Raw genomic sequence first — 20,165 nt, 5'->3', positions numbered from 1 at the left:
TTATGGCCGAGTTGTAGTACAAGTGCACAAGATGAACATGAGCAATTGGGGTGGGGAAATTGTATGAACCCAAAATTTAATTAAAAAAAGTTGCTTGGACTTCTCAACTAAATGGGTGTGTTGTTGACTCAAGATTAAGAGACCTAACAAGTTTAAAAGTTCTATGAGGAGACATTTAATCATGAATTGCATTAAATGGTTCAACAAGCTGAGCAACTCAGTGGGCAAAACCAGACGAGCAAGGAATATCGATGTGTTGAGCCACCAACTCACCTCCTTATGGGATAGGCGCCAAGTTGAGTTGCTGAAGATACTGGTTAGGCAACCCATTGGGATTGTTTGACGAACAGTTTTGTATATGATGGACTGTATTTTTCTTGAGCTTTTTGGTTATTGGTAACGGTTCATCCTCGTCTCCTTGCACAAGACAGTACTTTTGACATGCTTGCATAAAAGGCGGTCAAATTTGAGTCTACTAACTACCTATTTTTCTAGTGTTGAAATATTGTTAAGTCATGCTTTTGATTGTTTCACTACCTAATATTTGTAAAGAGGTTCAAGTTTAGGGTGATGCTTCACTTTAACGAGTTGTGTGTGTATTCATGCAACACTATAAGGTGATAGTCTATGCTTCCCTACAGCTCAAAGCACGAGAAAAGAAACTATTTGATAGATGGCCTAGTTTTAGGAGTTTTTCATATTTGCTTTGAAGATATTATGGCAATACCTATATGGCAATCAAGTGGAGCTTTTCCCCAACCACATGAGCATGAAGTGCTGCATCACACAGACAGAGCTCATTTAATATTGGAGATTGAGGGAACTTCTTGAAGATTAAGACTTGGTGATTCAATACCATCCTGACGAAACAAAAGTTGCAGCTGATAACTTCAGCAAAAGTTGATGCACACTGCCTTCTGAATACCTGACAGAACAAGTGTTGTGCTATTAGCTCTCCTAGAAGGCCAGTGGCTTTTGGCTGACAAATTGGAGCTGGTTGGTAGTGAAAATCTGGAAAACAACTCTTTTTGGCAGGTTTTTAAATTAGAAAGTAAGGATGGCCTATGTTTCACAAAAGATTGTCTTGATGCATTGAGGATGCCACCTTGTGAGAGGCACATCAAACTACTTATATCGTCTACCGAAGTGTCTGGAAGATATATCAAGATTTTCATACCGAGGAAAGTGAAATAGAAAAGTGAAATAGAAATAGATAGGGAGACAATGAGAGAAATAAGAGAGTGGCATACCTATTTTGATCAATCTCAAAGCATCCTAAACCTATTTTGAGGAATCTCAAAACATTTGAACCCTATTGGCCTATTTATTATTGTAAAAGGGACCTTGGGGTTTACAAGCAAACAAATAAAAAAAATCAACCCACATTTTCTAAATAAATTCAAATTAATAAAATATTTCATTAATTGTACTATTGATGTCAAACATAACTTTGGATTGGATGATCGTCATCAATACCAATTATGTAGAAGCTAGAACCTAATTGAAGGAAAAATAAAATGGGTTTTAGGTTAAGTTGTTACATAAAGTGGATGTTTATGTGACAAATGGTCTATTTGAGAATTTAGTTTATTGAAAAATGATGAAATGCTTAGAGTAGGCAAAACCAAATGCTTTATGTGTTTTCTTGGTTTCACATATGATAAGTCATACAATAAACTAAGATGGTAAATTGAGAAATGATTATGTTTGAGGGATATTATAAGTTAAAATTTAAACCTTAATTGTTTGAATATGTAAAATAAAAGTTAATAAAAAGCACCAAAAATTATTTTGGTTGAAGTTGTGCTAACAACTGCCATTGTCGGTTCTCAAGCCTCGGATGTAAAGTGTGGAGGGTTGTGTTAGGTAGTCAACAACCAATGTAAAATTTGTCAAAGTTTCATGATATGAATCCTTTAAATTCTTGCGTAAATATTGTTTTATGGCCTGAATACAGTGAAAAGTGTGCAAGAGCCGCTACACTGTGCCCAGGTGTAGTGTCAAATAAGCAAGAGGTTAACATTACGGGCGGAGGTGGGTAAAGAAGTTAGTCCATAAAATTAATATTAGGATACAATTTTGAAATATAGGTACTCTCACTAGCAAATTAATGGAATTAGTTGATATTATGGTTCATAGAAAGATAAATATCTTTTATATTCAAGAAACTAAATGCATTGGTGAAATGGCTAAGGAGATTAATAGCTTAAGTTTTAAACTTTGGTATTCAGGTAGGAGTCACACTAGAAACGTCAGTGTATGTATAGATAAAAGTTTGAAAGATAATGTAGTAAAAACTAGTAGAATTGCAGATAGATTTATAACCCTTAAGATTATTATTGCTGCTAACATTGTTAATGTTACAAATACTTTGCTCCTCAAGCATGTTTAGATATAGGTTCTAAAGAAAATTTTTTGAATGACCTAGAAAAATTATTACAAAATATTATTTTTGAAAAAGGAAATTTTTATTAGAGGAGATTTAAATGGATATGTTGGTAGAGTATGGTTTTGGAGTGTTTAATAAAGAAGATAGAACCATTTTAGATTTTGCTTTAACGTATGATTTTATTGTTGCTAATACTTTATCTAAGAAATGAGAAGAGCTCATTATTACTTATAAGAATTGATCTAATAAAACATAAATTGATTATTTTCTTATTAGAAGAAGAGATCGTCGAGAATGTAAAGATTGGAAGGTCATTTCAAGTGAGTGTTTAAGTGCTCAACATCGATTATTAGTTCTGGACTTTAAGATAAAGTGTTTTAAGATAAAATATATTAGGAATCATTGTCATGAAATTAGATTGGGCAGCTAAATGACACATAAAATTATTTTTATCAGTAAACTTCAGTATTTCAAGATTTGGGGTATTCTTGAAGCTAATTCTATGTGGAATAAAGTAACAAATGCTATTATATAAGTGACAAAAGATGTAATTAAAGGATCAAAAGGAAAAGTTTTTATAAATAAAAGTAGTTAATGTGGAATAATAATGAAGATAAAATATAAAAAGTTATGTTATAAAAATTGATTTAAATGTAAAAACATAGTGAACTGTGAAAAATATAACATGACCCGTAGGGAGTAAGAGAACAATTTGTGACGCTAAAAATTCTATTTTTAGTGATTTTTATAATAGATTAGACATTAAAGATAGTTAAAAATATATGTATAAACTAGTCAAACAAAGAGAAAATAAAAGTAAATATTTAACTCAAATGTATAAAAGATGAAAATTAAAAAGAGTTTTTCTTAAAGGAAGATATTTAACATAGGTGAGTGAGCTATTTTGATAAATTTTTCAATAAAGTTTCTAAACTAATATCATTAATAATAATAAAATATTTTATTTTTATCAACGCATTAGTAAAAAGGTTGACGAGGCTTTAAAGAAAACCAATGGTGAAAAATCAGTAGGATTTGATGGTATCTCATTTGAAGTGTGGAAATATTTAGGAGGTTTGGGATTTTCTTAGCTTACTAAATTCTTTAATATTCTTTTAAAAACTAAAAAAATGCCTGAGAAGTGGTGGAAGAGTATTTTGGTCTCCATTTTTAAGAATAAAGGGGATGCACAAGAGTGTGCAAGTTATAGACGAATTAAGTTGATGTGTCATGCTTTAAAATTATGGGAGGGTAATTGAACATAAGCTAAGACGTGTCACAAAGATTTCTCATAATCAGTTTTGATTTATGCCTGGGAGATTTACTATGGAAACTATACATTTATTGAGTGGTTTGATGGAGAAGTATAGAGAGAATTAGGAGGTTTTACATATGATTTTTATTGATTTAGAAAAGCTTACGATAAGGTTCTAGGAGAAGTCCTTTGGAGAGTTCTAGAGAAGAAATGTGTTAATAATAACTTATATTCAAGTCATTAAAGATATATATACTAGAATTTTTACTTGTGCTCGAACAGAAAGAAGATTGACCAAGTGTTCCGTATTTCAGTTGGATTATACTAGGGATTGGCTTTAAGCCCATTTCTTTTTACTTTAGTTATGGATGCTCTTACTGGATATTTACCAGAGGATGTGCCTTGGTGTATGCTTTTCGCTGATGATATCATTTTTGTGGATAAGACTAGAGAAAGAGTTCAGGATAAACTTGAATTATGGATGCATACATGGGAGTTTAAAGGCCTTTGAACTAAAACTGAATATATGGAATGTAATTTTAGTAGTAGCAGCTCTTATGTCTTATGACAGAGTTGTAATTGTGGGGTGATCAAATCATTAAAATGTGTGAACTTATTAGATATCTCGGGTTTATTGTTCAAAGTGATGGTGATATAGATGGGGATGCTATTAGTAGAATTCTAGCTATTTGGTTGAAGTAGAGGAATGCATTGGGCCCATTGTGTGATAGAAAAGTACCTCTTAGACTAAAAGAAAAATATTAAAAGATGGTGGTGAGATTTGCAATGTTCAATGATGCAGAATATTGTTCTTTAAAAAAGAAACATAAAACAAAGTTTTGTGCTGCTGAGATGAGAATGCTTAGTTGGATGACTTGACACATAGAGTCAAATGCGAAATGAATATATCTGTGATAGGGTTGGTGTAGCTCTAGTGGCGAACAAGATTAGAGAGAGTCGTCTTAGATGGTTTGCTCACATTAAACGTTGATCATCTGATGATCCGGTTAGGAGAGTAGATGTTTTAGATTCAACTTATGTTAAGAAAGATAGAGGTAGACTTAAAAAAATTCGGGCATATTGTATAAAAAATGATGTTAATTTATTAAAATTAAATGAAAATATGACACTTGATAGAGCACAATGAAGAAAAAGGATTCATGTAGCCGACCCCATTTAGTGGAATAAAGGCTTGGTGTTTTTTTAGTTGTTGAAGTTTTGCCAACAAATTCTAGAAAAGTAATTTTTAATATCACATGTAATACTCAACATGAGTGGACAAATAATGTGGATGCATAAGTTGACCCCAAATACTTGTGAAAAGGTCTGTGATTATGACGCTATGATAACTTTTTTTTTTTTTTTTGTTTTTTTGCGCAAGAAATGGGGTAGGCATGGTGTAAAAGTAGTCTCTAGGATCTTATTAAGGTTAATTATGATGCCGAGTTGGGAAGTTCTGTTTTTTATATTAGTCCCTCACTATTCAACATGCACATATCACATGCAATCTTTGTATTTTGGACACTCAAAGATAAACTTTTTTTATATGACTTTGAGAAAAGTTTGTTTTAAAATTTTATGATTGATATGGGAACTTTTCAGCGGCAAGCCATGTGTTTAATACATACTTTTTGGCTTTATGTGATTTTCTAACTTTTTTGCCTTAATTTTGTATTATTTGCTATCTAATGCACAAGGAGCTTATAGCATCATCATTTCATTCCTTGAAACAACAAAATTTCAGGTGCCTGGATATATTTTCAACTGAAGAACAAAATATCTTGATGAAATACCGAAAAGAAAATTTTGCAGAAAAGAAGCTTGTTTATCGAGAGAGGAGGATAATTGGAAAGTGCCCATTGACCCCAGAGGAGGTAAACTCTTATGTCACCAAGTACTCCATAAATATTTGATCTCCTTAACTCTTAGTCCTAGATATTATATTATTAAGTACATAATGTTTGCAAGCAAATGGAGTGTGTGGTTACACCAAATACTTGAAAGGAACCTGATTGAATTTCTAAAATTGAAGCACTTTTTTGGGTTGATATGTTGAAACCTTAAAGCATGTATTCTCTTATACTTTATCATCTCATGCTTTCATTATTCTTCCGCATTCCAAATCTTCTAGAAGTGTCATTTCTTATAGTTTAATTTGCATTGCTTCCTTAATATTCCATGTCACAAGGAATCTTGAAACACTCTAATCAAATTTTCAGCTTATGTCCATTTCATTACCTTCACGTTATTTTCATCAAATTCCCTCCTTAACAATAATCTGCCATAACTATCCTTACATTTCATATTTTGCAGGTTAGTATATACAAGGAACTAGGATAAATTAACTTTTTTTTTTTGGCAATATTAACTTTTAATATATTACGGACTTAGTTGGGCAGGAGTTGGGTTGCCTATTTGTTCAAAGTGAAACTCATCTCTTGTCTTGTGGCGGATTACCACTAGTTTTTCTTAGCTTTGTACCTGAAGTTCTAACAAAAGCTGCATCATCATTTGTTTGATTGTTCTGCACATTCATCTGGGTCTAAGAGGTTGGCATGCATGTAAATCACAAACTTAGCATAGGTGATTTCTATTCATTAATGAAAAAAAGGAGTTTCACAGGGATCACACAATCATCGGGATCACACAATCATCCTAGGTTCAAGAGGCTGGCATGCTTTGGAAATCATAGGTTTAGCTTGTGGTATTTATGAATAAAAAAAAGAGTGGTAAAATCTCCACTGCTTATTTTAGGTAGGTTTCTGGTTGGCTTTTTGCTATTATTTCTTTTATTGAAGCAATGTTTCTCGGTTACTCTAGAAGTAACAAAAATTCTATGAACAATTTACCATTGACAATGCTGTGAGAAAACCTGCTACCAGACCTCTGTTTTCGCTTAACCTGAATATTACATGCATGCTATGTTTTAAAAAGAGTTGGGCTTATATATACAATTTAGAGATTATACATCACTTACGAAAAACAAAATCTAGGAATTTTCAACAGAAATGCTTCTTTCGTGACATTATTTTACCAGGGAGAAAGATGAATCAATCTTCTCATCAACGAAAATCTTCTTTATATTTTCTATATAATGATATTGTATGTAACCTATGAAAAAGATATAGGAATTTGCTAAGCATCTGGACTGTATCCAACTCAAAAAAACATGCCTCCAACCTTTCTTACCTGAAAGTGTATAGAATGGATATGGGATCTTTTGCTCTGATATGCATATTTTACTATCAATGCTAGCTATGAAACACCAACACTTCTAAATGTCTTCTGTGTCTATGTCAGACGGGCATTAGACACAGACACAATTGTGAAACGCCTAGACACATTTCTGCATTTTTAAAATTACGTTGAACTCATTTGAGACTAAAATTGCGTTTTGACCTGTGTTGGGTCCTGGCTGACATGTGAAGACATGCCACTATGACGTGTAGAATCGAGATAAAACCAAGCCTAATATGCCCTAGTTAAATATTCTCTCCCATGTGCACCTCCCATATTTCTCTTATATGTGTGCCCCAACTTTATCTTTGCATTTTTCTTTCACATGCAAGTTGCAGCGACTTTGACAAGGGCCATAAACATAAATTGGAGGTTGCATGTAAATATTTGACTGTATTTATTCAATCGTCATGTACATCTATATCCTTTGATATGTCATTGCATAAAATGCATAATCAAAGGTTGAATGATTCATCCATGCCCCATGCCTCTCTTAGTTGGTGTCTCTCCAATTTTATGTGAACCGATGATGTCGGTGTTCCATAACCTCTTCTTTACCAGCCAATTAGGTGTGATTGACACAATATAACTCGTTGATGAACTCATTTTTAGTACAATTGCAAACTTAAAGAGTGACTATAACCCTATTTCTGTTATTTGGGATGCTTTATTTGAATTTTTATTTTTTTTCCTTTTTCTAATTGTTTTAAGTACTAAATAAAATGCTAAAGCTTAACATATTTTTAAATAAATTGTTATTTCTTGGGCCTTTCTATTTATTTTTTGTTTTCAAATTAAATCAAAAGTATACTTTTTTCTTTTTGCATATCCTATGAGTAGGGGTGAGTATTCGATTGATTTGGATGGATCGGTTATTAATTTTTTCAAACCAATTGCAACCGAAATTCAAAATTGGAAACATCAAACCATTCAAAATTTTGATAAAACCGAACCGACTAAACCGACTAAACCAAAATTTAATTTGGTTTGAACGGTTCGGTCATAAACAAAACCAAATTTGAATTTTTTATTTGAGTTTAGTTATGAACAAACATGTGGATTATATATCTTACATGTATAATGTCAATTTAATTTCATGAAACCTCTATTTATTTCAATTAGTTGTTTTGAATGATGAAAACTTTGGATTTTTAAATTTATTCAACATGAAATTAAACAAGAATAAGAAATTTTAATTAAATTTCGTTTATTCAGTTTGTTTGGTTAAATGAAATTAAAATCAAATTGAAAACTGAAAATCAAATATTAAGGTTTTCAAAACAAAAAGCTGAAATGTTTTTTTTTGAAGCCAAACTGAATCAACCAAACTTGATCAGTTTGGTTTGATTTTTTGGTTTTAATCAAATAATGCATACCCCTAGCCGTGAGATTCATATGTTAAGGCTAGCAATTAGTATTACTTACCTGTGTCTATACTCTTTATGATTGATTAATATATCGGTTTAACTTGTGAATTGTAATCATTTGCAAATTATTGTTAATTGTTTCCTACGTATAATGTTTTTTTGTTCTATTTGTAGAGATTAATCTTTAAGTTTATATATGCATATAGTTGGTTGAACTTGTAAGTTGTAGTTATTTTGCAAATTATCATGGACTCTTCCTATAATTTTTTGTTCTGTTGTTAAACATTAATTCAATTTTGCAACTTTTTATTTTTAAGCTGTTACTGTTATGTTTTTTTAATGTATAATAATGGAATGAATTTTAAAATGACTTTTAAAATGAGAGCAAATGCAATTGATAATAATTCTATACATGATGACACTAATTCCTTATTAAATTTATGTTACCAAATTAGATAACTATTAATTTCACTTATCAAATATTTTTTTTTATTTCATATTATAGTTATGCTAAACTTAGTGAAGCTTAAAATTGTTCTTCAGCACATAAAAGTATAGAAATATTATATGGGAGGGACAAATATTTAAAAAGAATTTTTATAAATATTGAAGATAGATCAATGATTAATTTGGAAATTCTTAAATTCTTTGGATTTAGTAGTACTTTTATTGATAATGGCTCTATGGCTTTTAAATAAATTAAGGTTTAAATGGTTTGGTGGATGATTTATGATGCTAGTTTTTCTTGACTAAAAAAATTGGTTTTTAAATGGTTAGCTCAACCATGCTTCACTTGTTATTGTAAAAGATATCAAGTACACACTCTTTTATCATTTCACTTAAGAGGAACAAGTTTACTTCTCAATGAAGGTGAATATTTAATTTTTGTGCATGTTAATAGTTATCATTTATCTAGGAGCCCAGAATATACTCAAGAAGAGACTAGAATGCGGGACATTGGTAGAGATACGTTAACTATAATAGACGACTTTGGAATATTTGAAGTTGCTAATTTTTCTCTTGATCAGCCTCTTTGAAATCTCTGTTTTTTTTGGATGAATGTGAAGACATCATTGAAGAGGGCACATGTGTTAATGCTAATGCTGACCATAGTTTTGAGTGTGTTAACTCTAATTAGTCAGGCTCATATATTCAAATTTTATTTGATTTTCTCGAAGGGGTTTGCACTATTTACTAATTCTTAAAATTTTAAACATTTTGTTAGCAACATTTTAATATAACAAATTCTCCCATCTTTTGGCAGGTGGGTCTCATCCTACGCGCCATGGGATTTGACAACTCCACTCGCATCTACCTTGCTGCCGGTGAGCTTTTTGGTGGGGATCGTTTCATGAAGCCATTCCGATCTCTCTTCCCACACCTCAAGAATCACAATACAGTACTGGGCGCCCAGAAGCTCGAAGATAGCCCCCAGGGACTCCTTGGCGCCGCTGTGGACTACATGGTCTGTCTCCTCTCCGATATTTTCATGCCTACCTACGATGGCCCCAGCAACTTTGCCAACAATCTCTTAGGGCACCGTCTCTACTATGGTTTCCGCACGACAATCCAGCCCGACAGAAAAGCATTGGCTCCCATCTTTATCGACAGGGAAGAGGGTCGAAATACTGATTTTGAGGGACGTGTTCGTCGAGTAATGTTCAATTCGAAGATAGGGGGACCTCATCGACGAGTTCATCCAGAGTCTTTCTACACTAATTCTTTTCCTGAGTGCTTCTGCAAAATATCGCCTCAGAACCCCGCCGATGGATGCCCGCCTGATAACATACTACGAGTTCTGGAAGATCGGTTGCGGAGTGAAGCGGGCAATGAGGTGGAAACCGGTAAGAGTCCCAATAACACAGTTTTAGCGGAGTAGAGATTGAAATTAGTAATGCGGATTACCAAATTTTTCATTGATTAATATCGGTTGAGCGAGGCTTTCTCGCATGTAGATTTATCCTAGGATACATAAAGATAAAAGCTAGTATCGATACCGCTTGTGTGCGAATACGTTGGGAAAAATGTTGATTTGAATTGCTGTAAGAAAAAGAAAAAGATTGATTGGAAGGTTTATTTGTAAAAAATGAGAACAAAGTTTTTGTGTTCTATCTGGTGCAAGAGTTTAAGCTCTACTAACTATCATGGTTAACTGGAAGGGCTAACAGGCTCTTCCTGAGTATAAAAGGTAACCAACCAGGGGTACTCCTGGCCCCCAATTGAAGATTAAAGGGAAAAAGGACTAACAATTTGTTTTTTACAGAAATGTATGTATTTAAAGTTTGAATCTCTCGCAAGTTCTGCTTTTTTTTATTTATATGAATCTCTCATTCTCTCTCTCTCTATATGTATATATATATATATAAAGTATATATGTAATTTGGAGTGGAGGTTCCTTGGTCTGCTAAAATATAATGCCACAAATAACTGTATGATCCATTCATGACACCACTGCATTTGCATGTAAGTATAAAAGTAAGGAGAATTTACATACATACCACTGAATTCCTATGTATCTGCATATTTAACACCAATGCCAATTTTTACGTGCACGACACCTTAGTTATGCATAAAAATGTTGTATTTCAGTTTTTAAATGTTAAAAATGGTGATATTTTGTGTATGAAAGATTTTGGTGGTATAAATGTAACAAAGTAAGATTTAGGTGTTAGAGATTTGAATACGTATGAATTAGATGGTATGTAAGTAAATGCCCCAAATAATAATTAAGGATGCAGCTTACATTAACGACATTGCTCAACATATTTGGTGATGAACTCTGGAAGGTTTCTGCCTCTACCCTGCTACTAATTTTATAGCTGCAAATGTCTCAACCTGTAAATTTTCATTATCTTATCCCATTAGCTCTCTCTTTTTTAGGAGTTTCGGAAAAAGATAAGCAATGCAATTTTGAAGGAAAATTATTTTATTTTCTGAGATTTTATCTAGACAATTTAGACTATTCATATTTTTTATTAGATGTGAGAGATTGATATTTTCTATGGGTGCAAATTTATGATTAATTGCATTGTGTGTGCTAAGATATCACGAGCACTATTCATTAAAGGCTTCATTATGCTATCCCTTGGGGGATCAGTTAGATTTGGTTTGTATTGGAGTCATTGTTGGAGATGTGTGGGCAACATAATCAGAGTTGTATGGTTATGTATCTCAATTTAACCTGGTAGATAAAATCTATAGGCAATAGAGAGCTAGAAGATCAAATTGGGCAACGTAGTTTGATTAGCAACCATGTATTGCTGTATAAGTATAATTAAGGGTTATCGCTCTATGTAATGATAGCTACCAATCTAGATCTGAAATGGAATCTATTCATGGGTACCAATGTAGATGTGAGTGGCTTGATAGTGTTGTGTACCAGGCTTGATTTGTATTGAAATTGTGTTTAGAGTCTTAATGAGGCTATTTCAACGAATTGTGATCTTTATTAGATCCACCTTATAGAGGAAAATACCGAGAGCATATGAGGTAAAAGTGGTTCAACGTTGTTAGAAAATTTTCAAGGTCTTATTCCATATTGGTATTTAACTCAAGACAACTCTTACATGAATTAATTGAGGTTAGCATTTACATGGTAGAAGATATTTCAATATATCCATAGGGTGCTTCAAATTGGAAGCCAAGGTGGCTTGAGCTCTAGGTTAGAGTGCAATTGACTCGGAAGATCTTACGCATCAAAGTTTGACATGATTTTTATTGGATTTCTATTAGCCCTAGAAAAGACTTGCGTCTTAATTTTGTAGAGGCAATTTTAATGATTTTATGTTTATGGATTCAAACAATTTTATGCTGGTTTGATAACTCATATCTTAATGTGAGAAAATTTTGTCTGATAAGTTATAGAATCTGTTATAGATGGAATGCAAAAAGAAAATAGAAACTTATACGAACTCCATTTAAATTGCATAGAACTTGAGCAAAGTATGCCATAGGACTAAAAAAAGGGGATTATATTTATTATTAGTTTATACCTTTAATGCTAAAGTACCCTTGAAGGATGGAATGCAAAAAGAAAAAGAGAAACACATACGAACACTATTTTATTTGCATAGAACTTGAGTAAAATATCACATATGACTAAAAAAATGGATTATATTTGTTATTAAATCATTGTTATTTGGGAGGGAGGGAGATGGGAGGCTATATTTCATAAAAAAACCTAATGGATTAACAATGTATTTTAGTTTTGTGTTGGGTTAGGATGGTATGTTGATAATTGACTTTAAGTGTGCCTCTATGTTTCAGCATGGCAGTTGATGATTCCATATCTTATTGAAATGAATGAATATATAACTTGGCAGGCAAAACCTTATGAATCCATATCTTGTCACTTAATGTGCATATCTCGAATGTAAATGCTTGCCATATAAAAAAACAAACTATGGGATAGAGTAATCATTTAAATATTTTGTGTTTGGCTTAGGAGGTTTTAAGCATGCTTGAATCAAATTCAAATGATTTTGTTAAGGGGAGTAAGTAGGCTTAGTTATATTTTCATAATGTGAGTACAATTTTGTTACTCAGCCAAATGATTTAGAATTGAACTTATAGAAATGAATCTAAACTTGACTAATAATTAAGCATATTTGAATTTGCCAAGAGATTGATTGAATTTAAAATACCAAATTAATTGAGTAATTTCAAGCTTGTTGTTGTGGCTGAGTAAAATTTAAGCTAATGGAGAGGAGGTAGTATATTTTACACCACATGAAGAGGGGTGAGTTTTAGATCATACCTCTTAACTGTTAGTGAAGGTCAAGTGAGTTAACTTGCTTAATGAGATTGAGGATGAGTTTGGGCAGAGTACCAAGTGGTTTAAAAGCTTTTGACGCTCAAATAAGAGATTGCATTGATGGCTTTGATCTTCCATCTTTAGGTGGGAAGCGGTTTGTAGACTTCTCCAATATGGTTGTTGAGTCGTGATTCTTTAAACTATGTGCCAAGAAAGTTAAACTTTTTACTTAATTGGTTTTGGGAATTAGGAATAGGGATCAATTAGGCCGAAGAGGGCTTAGTGAGTTTTGACGTCTAAATATCTCCCTTGCATGTTACATTTATAGCTTTAGCTTGTTATAATCATTGCATTAATTATTAAACTTCCTAATTGAAGATAATGTCTCTCAATCTATTTAGCATTTACTTCAATTTTTGATAACCTTAAATGCCTTGTTGTTAGAATTTACTTTGATTACACCAATTTTTTTATTATGTGTCCCTTTATTGTAAGAATAATAATTCTCATATTTAATTGAATATGTGGGTAGATATTTTTCACCATAATTTGGATAATCTAACTACATTTAAGGCATATTGTTTTGGCATCATATTTCTTGGAACATTATTTGTTAAATCCCCTTTTGCTTAAAGTATTAAATAGAAACATAAAGTTTGGGACCCAACTGAGCAAGGCCATCATATAAATTTGAGGAGTGTGTCACTAGAATTATATTTAGGTTGATTGATGGAGTAAATTTCTCTATGATATTTATTACAAAAACTAAGTACCATTAAAGTCATAAAGACTATTAAATTACCATATAACTACATGTCAACTTTTAGGATTCTTGAGATTATACCTTATGAACACACTTCATTTTATGAGCTCACAAAGCAATACTTAGGAAAACATGCTTATGGAAGGCAATTTATGCCTCTATTTAATGATATGATGGTTTTTCTTCATACTAGTTATGGGGGTGTTGAAGACTTGGGATTCCAATTTAAAAACATTTTGTACTCATTCCCATTAATTGATAAAGAGTCTTTAGAAGTTATGATTTTTTACAACTCTTTTTACTTTTTAAAGGAGATATGAGGAATGTCCTCTCAGTTATGAGTTATTGCAGGGCTTTTCATATTTTGGAGGTGATATAAAGAGTGCTCTCTCATCTGATGATGTATTATGTTGTTAACCTTTGAAATGAGCCACATATGTTGGATAATTTATCCTTCTTGGTTGCATACTATCCTTTGACATCTTGTATGTATATTGAGTTATGACTCAATTATTGGGAGACCACTCTTAACTCAAAATAGTTGGATTATTTATTCGGCATGGCCTGAGGTTATTATTATTAAACACTCTTAATTTGGATTTTTTTAATTCTTTTATTTCCCTCTTATGTATATACAGAGGGGAGACTAATCAAGGACATGCTCTCTCTCTCCTTCAAATTAAAAACTCCTCATATTTTATTTCTCATTCCTAAGATTGAGGGGAATGAATAAAGAACTTGTGCTCTTGCGACCCAACTACCACCTTTTCCACACCTTCCTCCACTTTGAAATATAGAACATTTCCCGGGTTGTATGAGCTGACAGATAATATTTCATCCTACATTCTAAAAGAATTCAAGAAAGAGAAATTATTTATTCATGACTTTGAGGGGAAATACACATTAAAGTTAAGTGAGTGGTCACTCCTTAAAACTTTATCTAAGTTTTAATTTTATCTAACATTTTTTAATATCTTAAGAATTGTTGTACTTACAAATATCATTATTCAAAAATAAAATGGTAAATAATGGCCCAATTTTCACTCAATTGTTGGATAAAAGACTTTTAAATTGACTTTATTACTTTAATATAAATTTAAAAGTTATTTTGAATTTGATTTCAAAAAAATTATTTTCTAGGTAATGTATTTTGATATAATGAATCCATCAAGTTCAAAATTTTATGAGTTTATGAATGCTTGGATCATAGAAGCTTTAATTAAGCCAAACTAGATTGAACTTGATCAACTTCAAGATACCCTTTTTCACTTACACATGAGCACAACATGTAGCAAAAGCCATACCACTCAAAAGGCAATGGAGGCATTTGACTTTCATTTTCTCAACAAAGATATATTTTATAAAATAACAAAATGTACATTCATAAATTTATTTTGATGTAATTATAAAACCACAAGGAGTTTAAAATTCAAAAAATGTATAAAAGTTAGGTTTGAATTTATATGCCTTAAAATTGACATCATTGAAAAATATCTTAAGTATTTTTTCCTTGGAAAAATATTCTCGAAATATTATTTCAGATTAAAATCTCTTTTTTTACATGTGTGGTCTATTGAATTCTATCGATTAAAAAAATGAGTTGAAATTGAATTTCATTCAAATCTTTGTCGGGATCATAGTTAAAATGCAATTTGAAACTATTTTGGACCTGTTGACCTCACTTTTGGTTGAGGTTTAGTTTTTCCGCTTTAGTGGATTAAGGTCTAGCCAAAGGACTTTCTTATTGACTATTCTTAGAAAACAAACTATAGAAAACTAGAAAAGGAACCCTTACCATTAGAAATTTCAAACTCTTCTCTACTTAACTTGAAATTCCACATATTGGTCATAACCTCCAGCACAGTAGGTGGGGTCATTATGGGGGAACTCAAGGTGAGTCACCCTTAAGACCGCTGAACCTTAGGGTTGACCCAGGGTGTTGGTCTAGGGATACTTAAGGCACTTACTTGCACTCACAATCACTCACAACCCTAAACCTAAACTTCTAGGCTTTGGTCCCTTGATACTCTTGGGATACTCATGTAGGTGGTCCCCTAAACCCACTGGCCCTAGGCTAGGGTTTAATTGAGACCAGTACAAAAAGGATCCAAAATGGGGTTTCAATTGGTCCATGACTTATTGATGATGGTTGGCACTCCAACTCTACCAAGATACCCAACCTAGTCTTTTGCCCCTAAACTCTCCCAAATTACCTAGATACCATTGGGACCCCAAATTTGGCCAAAATTCCCAAATTTACCCAAAATACCCAAATTGGTTAAAAAATCATTTCAAACACCTTGAAAACACCCAAACTACCTAAAATCACCAAAATTGCCAAATTACCAAAATACCCCTCCTTGGCCCGAAATTCCAAAAAATATCAAAAATTTCCAAAACCTCCCAAATATTCCCAATTTCATTTTCCTCAACTACTACATGACTCAATTTGGCCAATTTGACGATCTTTGACCAAAACCCCCAAATTGCCTTTTAAAGACCCATTTTCCCCCAAATCTACCTCAAATCTCCATCAACATGATCCCAATCTCCCCCAATTTCAATTCTAAACTCAAATTCACCCTTGATATGACCAATCTAGACCAAATCCAAGCCCAATTGGTCCATCATTTGAGCCCAATTTTGATTTTGATAAAAGCCCCAATTTTGGCCACATGACCTAATCTAACCAAATTGAACCCATAGCCCACTTAATTGGCCATAATTTGTGTTGAAAAACCTTCATAATATTCTTATACATCAAAATTGAGCCTCAGTTTCATTTGATTTCAGCCTAAGTCCAAAAAGCCCCAAATTTGCCTTAAATTGGCCATGTCTCAAAATCTCACTAAATTTATGGCCTTAGCCCCAAAATTTCCACTCTATTATTTCATGAAAAATCTTCAAAACATCTCCCTTGATCATTTGAACCATTCAATTTGGACTTAGCCTAAGGCTAACCCAACCTATACCCAAGTCTAGCCCAACATGCCCAAATTGACCAAATTTAAAAAATCCTCCAAATTGACCCTGCAATTGAACTCAAAATCATTTCAATTCTTCACCAAAAATCTTCATAACAATCATCTACACAATATTGATAAATAAATTGGGTCAATTGACATGGCTAGCCTAGCCCAAACCCAAGCTTTGATCACTTGAACCCACATTGAACCCATGCACTAAAGATGGTCTAACTACCCCAAAGTCACCAAATTAATGACTCCACAGCCATTAGTTGGACCCTAGTGGCCAGCCTAAACCTCTTAAAACCACCTAAACTAAGACATGGACCAAATGTCCCCTAAATTAAGGGATTTCATTCCATATTTGCTTAAGCTTGGGATATTTTTTTTCCAAAATAAAGCCTAAACACATTAAATTGTTGTGACATATTCCCCTGAAGTCCCTGACCTCCCTGGCAGCCGGCCGGCCTAGTGGTCGGAAAATGGCCAAACTGAGAGCCACCCCCATGGGATTAAACCCAATTCAAACCTAGAGGCCACATCATCCAAATTAAATGTTGGAGTCTCTCTGCCCTCAACCTAGGCAGCACATTTCACCTCGTAATTGGCCATAGCAGCAAGCCTTAAGCCATTTTTTATAAAAGCTCCCCTCCACGACCATGGGAGGAGAGCTAAAATTTCCTTTGAGAGACTTCCCCAAATTGATCCAAAAGCCTTATTGAGACCTCCTCAGTGCAATCCAACCACCACGTTGCCCTGAATCCCCTTGTCGGAGCCCAATTTTGAGCTCGAATCTCTGCCTAAAACTAGGACAGAGCTCTCCACATTTCTACACTCCACAAAATTAAATTAAACTCACCCACACCTTCACCACAGTGAAAGAAGAAGAAGTCCCATCAAATTCCTCTTCCACAGAGACCCTAACATAACTCTAGACCAACACCCGAAATCGAGCTTGGCCGAATTCATACTTAGACCTTACACCACGACCATAGGCTTAATCTCTAGCCTCCTTGGACCCCAACGAATGTGTTGAGCATCTTTGATCGAAGCCTCCCTCCTCAGAGCAAACGTATAAAACTCCTCCTCCTCCCGAGCTTATTCCTCCCGAGCCTATTTTGATTCTCCATCATAATTTTTTTCATTGATTAATTTAATTGCATGATTATCGTATGAATATGTTTGTCTCACTTCGTTGAGTCCATAGGATCAATCCCGAAGTGATTTGGTTGAGTCTAAGCCGAGATAGTAGGGTTTTAGTGTGGACGGTCACGGGATCACTCTATCGGGGATGATGACGGGGAGTCATCGAGTCGGGGGAGTCATCCGATCGCGCGTGTATCAGATGGACAGAGGAGATCGAGCCGGACATGGCTTCCTTACATGAACAGCGGGCCGAGTCAGCAGCTAAGTGGATGGCAGCGTCCAACCAGAGGTGTCACGCGTGCCTTCGGAGCTGCCGAGGATACAGTTAGCGCCGCGTGTTTAAATAGATAAATAGTGATTTAAATAGATAAATAGTTAAATAGATAAATAGTGAATTTAAAAAATTAGAAAATGATCCCTAACTTTAAAAATTCATATCTTAGTGTAGAAAAATCATAAAAATAATATAAAAATATCCTCTTGCTCAGTGATTAGAGGAGAACAATGTGAAAATAATATGAAGGTCGTTTGATACATGTTTTATTTTTAATTAATTAAACACTATTTTGAGTCTTTTGATTCTCCATGCGTGTAGGAATATCACCATGGCTTGAAATTTTAGTATGTTGTTGCCTCTATCTTAGGGAACATTCTCTAATTTTTCCAAAGTCAGAGAAGATCCATAGACAATGATTGAGGTATTTCAAGTTTATGTCTATTACTTGCATAAATTAATCATAATAATTTTCCTATTTCTTAGAAAAATCAAAGATGTAATTTTGGAAATTTAGCCTTAATTAACATTTAGGCCTAATTTCAGAAAGGGAAATGGGAAATCTTTGATTCTAATTAAAATATTTGGATGTTTGAAACACAAGGGGTTAACTAGTAGAAACCAACCTCATTTGTCCTAATTAAAAAGGATAAATTTGTAATTTCCTTAAATTACATAAATTTGGGAGTCTAACTGATTAAATGATCCTAGATTTTGGGTGTTAATAACTCACTAATTTAATACCCCTATTTGATTAAAAAAATAAAAACATAAATCATCACCGTCACTTATAATTTAATTTCATTTGCAATGACAAAGACACTCACCAAAATCTTAAGACACTCACCAAAAACCAAAATCTTAAGGGCTTAGTAGTGACTAAGGCTAAATCAAGTTTCATTTAAATAAGGATTAGAAAAGTAAACATCATTGAAGATTAAAACATCTTTCAGACACTCCCATAATTTGGCTAAGTGTTCCAATAACACTAACTTGCCTCTTTAAGGGTCTTCACCCACATAATTTTCAAAATTAAATTACATATGATAATTACCCTATTCTTAGGGATAATTGATACATCAATGTTCATTGAGCATTATGGTGTTTTATTGGATGAATTATTAAGAAACATGATAAGTTTAAAAGAACTCGGGATTTTCTACCAGGCAGCAAGAGAGTAGCACTGACCTGTTTCTTTCTTTAGATCTGTTGGATACCTCGAAGATTTACTAAACTTAAGATGTTTTGCTTGACTTAATATGCAAACTTAATATGTTTTGCTTGATAAAATCATCCTTAATTGATCAAATAGGGACCCACCAAGATATGACCTAGGGCTAGGTAGGTAGCCAAAATTTACTTTCATGTTTCATATAAAACGTCCTAACATGCATTTTAAGTTTCAGGTGGTGAAACGAGAAAACTCGTCAGATACGCTTTTACAGTTTACAACATTGTCTTTCTTCTACTTTCATATTATACTTTTTATGCTTACAAAACTTGCATCCTAAACAACGATGTCACCCTGCATGAAAACTAAAACTTTTAGGATAGTCACAAAAGCAAAACCAAAACTAAAACTAAAATCAACTAAGATAAAATTCACCGCCACAACATTCAAAATATAAAACAACTCAAAATTTAATCACAAACATCACACAAAACTACAATTGCAAATAAATTAAGATGTCTCTATCGGATGATCGGGAACGGTTTCTAACGAGGCTTTCCACGGTCTAAATGAAATTATGGAACTCATTAAGTTAAGTTTAGTAAGTTCATTTGGACTAAGTGAATCCAATAGAAAATAGTGGCGTCGGAATGAGGGAACTGTAGGATCCTAACCGGTGTCGCTCCAATCAACTTTAACATGCCCCCATAAAATTTAAAGAACTATAACCATAGGGCCACCTGATTTGATATCATAAATTGACACATTAGAAAAATCAAACTCGTCACAGCAAGGAGCTTGGAGCTAGCATGGTGGGCAGCACGGGCACGGCCATCTTCAACAA

General features: G+C 33.3%; 1 protein-coding gene across 5 annotated transcripts in view; it reads left to right on the top strand.

Moving 5' to 3' along the window:
* Window positions 1-10,540, top strand: part of LOC110036704 (uncharacterized protein At1g04910) — a 38,162-nt gene extending 27,622 nt beyond the window's left edge. For all 5 annotated transcript variants that reach the window (XM_020741213.1, XM_020741215.1, XM_020741216.1 and 2 more), the window contains 2 exons: window positions 5,389-5,518; window positions 9,513-10,540. In XM_020741213.1, coding sequence (XP_020596872.1) covers window positions 5,389-5,518; window positions 9,513-10,127 — 745 coding nt within the window. In that variant the 3' untranslated portion in view covers window positions 10,128-10,540. The remainder of the gene's footprint in view (window positions 1-5,388; window positions 5,519-9,512) is intronic.
* The last annotated feature ends 9,625 nt before the right edge of the window (window positions 10,541-20,165 follow it).

This window comes from Phalaenopsis equestris, unplaced genomic scaffold (assembly GCF_001263595.1).
Source record: "Phalaenopsis equestris unplaced genomic scaffold, ASM126359v1 Scaffold209888, whole genome shotgun sequence".
NCBI lineage: Eukaryota > Viridiplantae > Streptophyta > Magnoliopsida > Asparagales > Orchidaceae > Phalaenopsis > Phalaenopsis equestris.
The sequence above is the reverse complement of the archived record's forward strand: the minus strand, read 5'-3'. Positions and strand labels throughout refer to the sequence as shown.